General features: G+C 42.5%; 1 protein-coding gene across 1 annotated transcript; it reads right to left on the reverse strand.

Annotated features, from left to right (window-relative positions):
- Positions 1–4,887: 4,887 nt before the first annotated feature.
- Positions 4,888–6,478, reverse strand: LOC4345978 (DNA damage-repair/toleration protein DRT100). Its single transcript, XM_015793419.3, has one exon. The coding sequence runs from the start codon at positions 6,416–6,418 to the stop codon at positions 5,276–5,278; it is 1,143 nt and encodes a 380-aa protein (XP_015648905.1). The 5' UTR covers positions 6,419–6,478; the 3' UTR covers positions 4,888–5,275.
- Between the last annotated feature and the right edge of the window lie 3,774 nt (positions 6,479–10,252).

Below are 10,252 nucleotides of genomic sequence, written 5' to 3' on the forward strand. Positions count from 1 at the left end.
TCGGGTGGTCGACAGAGCTGGTATCAGAGTATATCGATTGTAGTTCGAGACCCTAGATAGAATGGTCGTTAGTTTAAGGACCCTATATTTTACAAAGCTATTTTTAAGTGCTGAAAAGAAAAAAAAATGTGAAAACATTCAAATGTTGTTTTCCCATCTTACCTCTTCAAAAATGTTTAATTCCGATGCGCCGAAAAAAAATTATTTTGATACCATACATCTCAACCCTTTCTTTGAAAAGGCTATCTTACTACTTCATTTGTGATTGAAAAATATTGGTTCTATATTCTTACATGTACTTCAAAATTGTAGGATAAGACCGTAAGAAATTAAGACGCCATAGGAATATTATTGATTGCTGTCGAAACCTCATCCTCGAAACTAGACGATTGCATCATATTGTACAAAAACAAAGTAAAGAAAAGAGAAAAGATCAGAAACTAACTTATCGATCATGAGAACTTACCATTTTTAGAACTGGTTTCCTCTAGTTACACTCTCGTACAGTAGGAGTGAAGCATCGACTAAGCCGTTAGTAACCACAAATGTACTACCTTCGGCATGGGAATATCACAAAGAGCAATAAAAAGAAGACAAACAGACTGCATATCTATGAGAAAACCATGCAAGATTGCTAGTTATTTCCATAAACAGAGAAGGATTCAAAGGTATGGATCTGTATCACACTTAAGATAGTATGCGAATTTGGAAATTTAATAAAAGGAACGCCATTTTGGATAAGGATACATGGACGAAGGATAAAAGAAATATGGATTTGTTGGATTTCAGCTCCGGGTTGCTTCAAAATTCCAAGGACAAGTCAAACTCATATGGCTTAATTCCCCCGAGAACTTTGTTTTGTGGATTGTCTTTAGAAAATATTGCAAAACAAATTAATTTTTGCATTTTGAAATACAGTTTTGCAAAGAAAATTTCTCCAAAGAGAAAAGAGTGTTTGTTTCAAACAATGTAATTGCAAAATTGTCTCCAAAACCACTTTGAGATTATATCTAAATTCTGGTAATGGTCAAAATTAGTTTCAAAATAAATATCTCTTTGTAAAATATATGTGAATTTCAGTTCTAAATAGTTTATTGCAAAATTTTCCAAAAATTAAAATTCCGTGCAAAATCAAATTTTGAATGCATGTGTTCGTAAACATCCTTTCCAAAAGGTTTGCAAAGCTGAACTTCTAGAACTATTGCCTAAAGCTTTCCTTGCAAAGGAAATTATTGTGAAAGATTTCCAAAACCTTCGTGAAAACTGTTTTCCAAGCGATTGTTTCCATTTGAAAATATTGCAATTTCTGAAAAAGGTCCAAAAAAAATTACTTTCAGGAGATTTATTTTGGGATATTCAAAAGTATTGTTGTTTCAACTATGAACCGTGCATGCAAACTATATGGCATTTTGCCCTGTTGGCAAGAGTTTTCTTTTGCAAAATAAAATCAAAGGTTGCTTTGGTTGCAGAAGTTTCTAGTTGCCGTATTGATTTTGCTAAATGTATGATTATACAAAATCTTCCTTGAAAAATCTGTTATCAAATTATATTGGGTGAGAAAATACCTCTCTTGAAAACTTTAAATGGTTTGCATACATCAATTTCAAAGGATACTTGTACAAAACCTTTTTTTTATGTTGTTACCTTTTTAAATTATTTTCAAACATTCTTATTTTAAGGGGGGTAGCCTATTATGGGAAGACCTCAAGAGAATCAATAATTTGTGAGAACAATATGGATAAGGAATACTATATATCAAGGTTTATTCACCCTTGGACAAGGAAATTGAGCAGATTCGGTACCATTGGACAGTAATACTGCACAAGATACAACCACGGCTCTCACCAACACGATTTATAGCATAATATTAAGAAATGGAGTGAACAGATGAAGAAGAAAGACAACAATTCAGCATTGTCATGCTACTATTGACGCCGAGAATTTTAGTTTACTAACCTTCAACCTACTAACTTCTAACAGAATAAACCTACCACAAGACAAGAAGACATGGATCAACCAACACCAAGACACAAGAATCCTTCCAACTTACAAGGCCTGCAAAATATGGGGATAAAACAACCCATAATGCTCTTTGAAGAACCTCCCCAAGCTTCTAGTGACAAAGAACGAGTCCAATCCTCACTAAAGCCTGAAGACTACAGCATCGGTCTAAATCACTTAAAGCAATACCCTGCAAATGGAAGCTGCCATCTGACTACGGCAAGACGGAAGGCAAATGTCACATGTTTTGGTTGTGGTGAGAAAGGACATTATGCCAATAAATGCCCCCAAAGAAGGTTGAGAGTTGGACCGAGAAGGAGTTTCCCATGGCAACCAAGGAGAGATGGCTGTTGTTTTTCTTGTGGTCAATTCGGACATTATGCGATAGACTGTACCCAAGACACCAATGAAGAACAAGAAACCCGGCCTTCGCAGATCAGCCTGGAAGAGGACCAAGACACCAATGAAGAACAAGAAACCCGGCCTTCGCAGATCAGCCCGGAAGAGGACCAAGACACCAATGAAGGTTAAGGCATGTAGTCGTTGCGGAGAGATAGGACACTACGGTAGTAATTGCGTTACTCAATGCCCCTACTGCAATGAAGACCATCCAGTTGGAGAATGCCCTACTACGAAGATCACCTGCTTCCTCTGCGAAAGAACGGATCATGTGCCCCAAGACTGTCAGCTGAGCGCCTGAGCCCGTTGCTGACCAAGACGGCAGAAGTACAAAGAGTGACGCTTCGCTTTGCTCATCAACTCATGAAGTCTGGAAGCCGCAAAGGCCCTAGATTCTCTTCCTTCGATTAGCATGTTTGTCTGTCGATCCATATTTAATGTTGAACTAGTTCGATGTCTCCATAGTTCCACTGAATCTCGAGGACGAGATTCCCTTAAGGGGATAGGTTTGTAACATCCTGAAAATTTCCGACAATAAAAATTACTAAAATTTCGAACTTTTTAAAACTTTTGCATCATGCTGGATGTTATGGTTGCTATTACTTGCCAAACTATAAATTGTCACAATAGAATATTTAATTAGTTTTTAAGAAATATCAAAGCCTAGAAGTTATATTGGATAATTTTTGGATAATCTAATGGAAAGCAAATTCATTTGGGAATTAATGAATAACCAAATAAATATTCAAATCAAATAATTGAATTCTCAAATGCAAAATATATAGAGCTACATCTCAACTCCAAATCAAATCTCAGCTATTTGAAGTTTAGTCCTCCCTCTTTCTCTTTTCCTTTTCTTCCTTTTTATGTCGGTCACTGTTTATGGGCTATCACCTATTTGATCCGGTCCCATGTCCGCGCCCGCGTCTTGCCCGTGTGCCGCAAGCCGCGCCTCCCTCCTCTCGCGCCGCATCCATCCGCTCCCAGGCCGTGCGCCGCTTCTAGGCTGTGCGCCGCATCCCTCCGCATCCGCGCTCATGCCCGGATGCCGCGCACGCGATTGACCGCACCACCTCCGCATCTCGTGTCGCCCCCGTGCACCGCATCGTGTCCGTGCCAGTGCGCCATCCCCTCCGTGCCACGCCGCGCCACGCCACGCCTAACCGCGCTCTCTCGCTCCGGTTTCCTTCCGGGAAACACGGCGCCGCACGTCTCGTCGCGCCGTCGTGATCCCATTACCCGTCGCCTCACCATCTACGGATAACGGCCACCATGTCGCTCCTTCGTCATCACCGTGTGCGTCTTTATAATACATAATATTTAGTTCATCCTATAGATCCTTTGTTAGATTTTATCCATATTTCATCCATATCAAACTGCCCCTAAGCTGTCAATGTTCTGCTGTGCTGATGATCTGATCTGATCTCGAAAAAATGGGAGTCAGAAGGACTTGGCCATGGGCCATGGCAGATCGGTAGGCACGATCTGTTGTTCACAGCTTGAGCTACAGGAAATGTACGGCTTGCAAAAGCTTACCAATGAAATGCCCAGTAGTGAATATGAATTTGCGTAAAAACATTATCAGTAATAACAAAATTATAACCCTTCAAACCAAACATTTTCAATCGAGTTGATAGCGGCTGGGCTAATTTATTATAGAGCTTTGATTAAGAACGAGACAACGGGGACAGATGGATTGAACGCGGAGAGTGGCCAGGAAACGGGGCTACATAACCGGTGAACGTAATGGCAGAGGGGACAAAAACACCATGCGATTATTATGCAGAACAAGTATCTTGTTCATATGTTCTGATGTTCATGTCGTTTGATATGAAGCATCTCTATGTACCAACTAATCAAGCCACCCAATATAACTAAGGCCCCTTTAAATTAAAGGGAATAGGAAAAACACAAAATTATAACAGAAATGTAGTGTAAATTAAAATAGAGATTACAAAATATAGAAAAACACATAAATAACCATTTGATTGGATCATAAGATAGACTCATAGAAAACTTTTCATAAGGTTCTATTTCACGTTAAATTTCCTTCAAAACTTATATGAAATGAAGCATTCCATAGAAGATTCATTTCCTTTGAATTAAAGGTGGGCTAAGTAAATTGATAGCAACCCCTTTTTAGAAAAATACCCCCAAAATCAATCACAACTTTAAATCCCTTAAGGCTAAGACCGGGTTTTTCCTCTCCGTATTTTAGATTATCATGGCATGCTTTCTAAACTCCAAATCGTTGTAATTTTTTAAAACCATATATTTTTTTTAACAAATTGGCAAGCCGCCAATTAAATCTTTTTATATATAAGTTGCATAGAATACTTTTTCTGTGACAACTTTTTAACTTTGCAATATACTAATTAATTCATCATTCGTTTGTATTATCAAACATTATCACCAAATCATACGATTTATCATCCATTTATCTATTATGACCTTTCAAATTGGGCCAAGTACCCAAGCGCACAAATATGAAACCACAACCTCTCATACAAGATCTTTAGCATTTCTTATGCTTTTGTCACTTGTACAATACAAACTTTAAAGTAGAACTATCAAGTAAATCACTAGCAAAAAAGGTTAAAAGTATAAAGAAGAGAAAGGCAGGAAAGAGAAAACATTCTTCTTTTCCTTAACCACTTCCTCTTTCTCTCACACACACACACACTAGGCACAAATTCTCATCTTGTTCTATATGTACCCAAGCCCAAAACTATAGCCCAAGTGAGTTAATACTTAAGCAGCAACTAATTAACCATATATACGAACACGTAAGTTCGTTGCATCGTACACGGTACATCGCACACCACACGTTCGATCAGGCTCTCCCGATCGATCGGACGGCTCTGGTTGGGGCACGTCACGTGCACTTGCCGAGCGGGCCGCCGCAGAGGCAGCTGTTGCTGGCGAAGGAGGCGGCGTCGAGGTGGTCGAACGGCGGGCCGGCGGGGATGGAGCCGCACAGCCGGTTGTGGCTGAGGTCGAGGTGGCCGACGTACGCTGCCGCCGACAGCGACCTCGGCACGGCGCCGGTGAGCCTGTTCCGGGACAGGTCGAGCACCATGAAGTAGGACTCGGCGGTGAACACGTCGGGGATGGCGCCCTCGACGGCGTTCCGGCTCAGGTTCAGGATGCCCAGCCCCTTGTTCTGCAGCAGGCTCGCCGGGATCCGGCCGGAGACCCGGTTGCCGCCGAGGTACAGGGAGGTGAGCACGTGGGCGCCGCCCAGGCTGTCCGGGATCCCGCCGGTGAGGCCGTTCTCGGCGAGGTCGAGGTCGGCGAGCCGGGTCAGGGAGCCGACCGACGTTGGGATGGCGCCGGTGAGCTTGTTCCGGCCGAGCAGCGCGCGGCTGAGCATGGTGAGGTCGCCCACGTCGTCCGGGATCCCGCCGGTGAGCTGGTTGTTGGTGAGGTCGAGGTGCTTCAGCGACGCGAGCGAGGTGATGGAGCTTGGGATTTCGCCGGCGATGAGGTTGTCGGCGAGGTTGAGCACGGTGAGGCGGGAGAGGCTGCCGATGGAGCGCGGGATCTCGCCGGTGAGGCGGTTGCCGGGGAGCTCGAGGATGCGGAGGTAAGGGAGGGCGGTGGCGACGCACGGCGGGATGGGCCCGGAGATCTGCTTCCAGTCGGCGAGGATGAGGGAGGAGAGGCGGCCGAGGCGGCACACCGCGTCGGAGATGTAGCCGGACATGACGCCGGAGGCCGGGCGGCCGGCGGGCGCCATGACGGGGTCGTCGGCCTCGCCGCGGAGGGTGAGGTCGGCGACGCGGCCGGTGGTGGGATCGCAGCTCACGCCGTACCAGCTGGTGCAGCAGTCGGTGCCCGTCCACGACGAGAACACCCCGAGGTGCGCCTCCGACAGCGCCGCCCGGATCGCCAGCAGCGCGTCCCGGTCGCCCGCGGAGCACGCGGCGGCGGAGGCGGACGCGACCACGGCGAGCGCCGCGAGCGCGGCGAGGAGGAGCGGCGGCGCGGCGGGGCTTGGAGCGGGAGATGATGCCATCGTCTCGTCTCGGCTCGCGTGGGCACTGCACTGCAGAGTGAGAGTGGTGAGCTCGCAGAGCTAAGCTTTATTAGTAGAGGGTGGCAGAGTGTTGAAATGACCGTATTACCCTCCACCAAGCGCGTTCGTTAAGCATTCTTCAGTTTTTTTAGCTTTAGCCTACGAAGCAATCAAAACCAGAGAATCTATAGCTGATGGAGCATTCATTCACAGTGGCCAAAATACCCATCTTACCCTTGGGCTAACAACAGCATAATAAGTAGGCTTTTAGGGCATATTTAGATAAATTTACTGTGGCAATTTTTTTAAAAAAAATTTAGTGATAAAAGGTTTGGCATTGAAGTTTTATTAATTGGTGTTTAGATACATGGTAAAGTTTTGTTATTTTACTAGTAGAGAGAGAGACAATATGGTTCTCACCGTACTTTTTAGCAAAATTTGCTACTCTAAACTTCTAAATGACAAATAACAAATTGTTAACTTTTACTACTTAGATCCATTTTGACAAAACCTACACTAAAATAGTTAAACTTTTACCATTTTGTAGGAACTAAATAGGACCTTAGTTAAATCAGACGATGGGGTGATTGGCTAGAGCTAGACCGGGCAATGGAGGGGTAGAAGAGTCATTTGATGAGGTGGGGGCACGAGCGTCTGCAGGGCACGTGCCGTGCCGGTGTGGCGCCTTTAATCTCGTCGCGCACCATATTGCGTGCGCCAGACAGGGTTTCGTCACTGGTGTTGTTGGCAGTGCAAATGATGGGCGCGATCTGCTTCGGACCGAACCCCATTCAATGCACGGTGCCATGCGAGCCGTTGGATTCTCCGATTGCACGATCACCCGTCGTCCACGTGTGTATGGATCTAAGTTATACATCAGCAGCAGCATCTTTCTTGTTCTATCTTAAAGCGTTCCAATCTGAAGATCTAGGGGAAGGCCGGCCGGGACCAGAGAAGCTTCTCGCCGATCTTAAGCTACTGCTTGTTGAAACACAGTAATTTAGCACAAAAGCCTTGAGAGGGATTTGATAGGACGAATTTGTAAAGAAATAGAAATACTTGGTGGCTTAAAATAGGCTGACATAAAAAATCTGCTTCTTCAAGTATACAGTATATGCACTATTAGTCAGTTCTGTTTGAAACATATTATCCATCAGATTATTATCGCAGACTATGTACTCATTATATGATGAATAATTTAAATGTTTGGAAATGAATTTAACAAATAATTTGAAACAATTAGTCGCCATAGGAATTCTTTTGGGAAGAATGTATTTTTAAGAAGCGTGCAGCTAACAATCTTGTTTCCTCGTTCGTTTGTTCAAATTGGAGAGAAACATTTCACGTACGCGACACAAAAAATCTCGTTAATACACGATTAAACTAAATATTAACTATTATAAATTTAAAAATAGATTTATTTAAATTTTTTTAAAAAATATATTATTAACATTTTGAAAAAGGTACTAACGGAAAACAAGAAAATTGAAGTTTAGAGTTGAAGAAAATAATATAGCCTAAAGCCCTAAACTCGAAATGGATCCTCCCCTCTCAACTCTACTACTATTAAATGAAAAACTCTTTAAACCTTTTTACAACGGATAAGTCGAAGTGGACGCTGTAGAATTTCCTCTACGGCCATATCCGACACATCATTATCTACTAGTAATCAATAAACCAGTTAGCAAACAAATTAAATTTCATTGTGATTGACGATAGCTTAATTAAGCTAGAGAGATTGCAGACAGGGACGAGCCGGGCGCATGGGCACGTGCAGCCATATTCTCGCCGCTGTGTAAGCGCATGGACGTGCCGTACTGCGCCGCAGCGTCGACCGGTGAGGTGAGGATTCATGGATGGATCGATCGATCACTTGGCGCATGGATGGATCGATCCATTGGTTTGCAGCAATCCAACGTGGGCGCGGCCGCTGGTTCGTTCTCGGACACATGGCTGGTCGATCGATCTGCCGGCTCGGCGATCGATCGACTAGATCGATGCAGATCGATCACTGTGTATCCTGCACGTACGTACGGGGTGCAAGCAACGGCATGACGACGACGAAACTTTGATTAATTAATTACTCCCATGATTAAACAAGCATACTGTCGCATATGCAAGAACTTGTTGCTGTTTGGATGGTTAATTCGCAAGCATACATATATCATGGAGCACGTTGTAAGGAGTACAGTCTAAAGGCCCATAAAGATAAATTTGTAGGTAAAACTTTATATGTGCGTTCTTAGTGATTTAAAAGTCAATGCTGAAAAAGAAACTACGTTGAAAATATCTCGAAATCAATCTTAAAACTAAATTTAAAAATTAAAAATTTAGTTTTTTCTTTGATTGATTAGGCTATCCAATAGGAGCCTAAAGAACCAAACACAATATCTAACGGAAGAAGCTCCACTAATTTAAAGTTAAAGAAACATGAATCCCTACCAGTCTAGAAGGTATGACTCATATATCAGAGAGACATCCGTTCTTTTAACTTAAGTTAGAGGATCTTCATCCGTATTTGACTGGTGTGAGAAAAATATTCATCTACAAGTTGTTGTTTCTCATCTCTGCACATGTTATTTCAGCACAATTTGTTTTTTCCTCTCGAGGAGTGAGAAGGAGATTGACTGCCCAAATACTCTCTTCAATATAAAGGATTTTAACTTTTTCTTATACTGTTTGACCACTCGTCCTATTTAAAATATTTGTGCAAATATAAAAAACGAAAATTTATGTTTAAAATACTTCAGATAATAAAGTAAGTCACAAATAAAATAAATAATAATTCTAAAAGGTTTTTTTAATAAAATATCCTTGTATTATAGTATGGTGGGAGTACTCATAATTGACCGGGACTAGTAGATAAAATGGTGATAATAATTGACCAGTGATTGACCACGCCACATGCAACGAGCCAACGACGTGAATGCGGCGGTGGACCAGGTCAGAGTCGTAGACAGGGGTGGGTGATGGGGAACCGGGCTGCAGCACCACAGCACAGCTGTCTGGACCGGTGGGCCCCACCTGGCACTCATGGCTCTTGTGATCTGCGCGTTGCGCGGGCCCGGAGTTAAGGGTCGGCACCTAATAATTAAACTAAACTGATGGAGCATTACATTGATCGATTGGGGATAATCTAATAACCAAATCCACGCAGACAGAGTGCTGAATGCCACTGATCATATGCTCCCATCGGATGGCCTAATCAGCCAAAGAAAAAGCCAAATTTTAAATTTTCAAACTTAATTTTAAAATTGATTTTGAGATATTTTTAACGTAGTTTCTTTTACAACATTGGCTTTTAAGTCATCAAAAAACATATTTATAAAAGTTTCATCTACAAATTCATTTTTATTTTCTAATAAGCTGTTTTGACTTATTAGGAAATAAGCCAAACGATGTGAACCATAGGCACGTCCCTGTCCTGACTCGTGATGTGCATTCATCCGTATCAATGCCCTATAGCTCTACAAGTAGTTTTAGTTCAGTATAGGGTTCATGTATCAGATCACATGCTGACATGCATGCATTTGACTCGTCTACTGTTATTTCAGCCTGATCAGCGCACGAATTTTAGCATTTTTGTAATGTCTTGTTAGAGCTCGTTCGGTTAATACTAAAGAATCTAAACCGATTAGTTCCACGTCTCAATAGATATGGAATTATTTTTCTTCATATCTCCTTCAATCCCAACGGAAAAAGGGTTAACAGTTATATGAACTTTTATTACTTCAATCTCCTTCAATCCCATCGAAAAGGGATTCATAGGCGTAAGCCTTAGAATTTTTTTTCTACCAAGTTAGAGATGGTTTTGTGACAGTGTCCTTTGCTAAA

The sequence above is a fragment of the Oryza sativa genome, chromosome 8 (assembly GCF_034140825.1).
Source record: "Oryza sativa Japonica Group chromosome 8, ASM3414082v1".
NCBI lineage: Eukaryota > Viridiplantae > Streptophyta > Magnoliopsida > Poales > Poaceae > Oryza > Oryza sativa.

Excerpts from the sequence above, each read along its gene's own strand:
- LOC4345978 (XM_015793419.3), bottom strand. The coding sequence starts at position 6,418 with ATGGCATCATCTCCCGCTCCAAGCCCCGCCGCGCCGCCGCTCCTCCTC.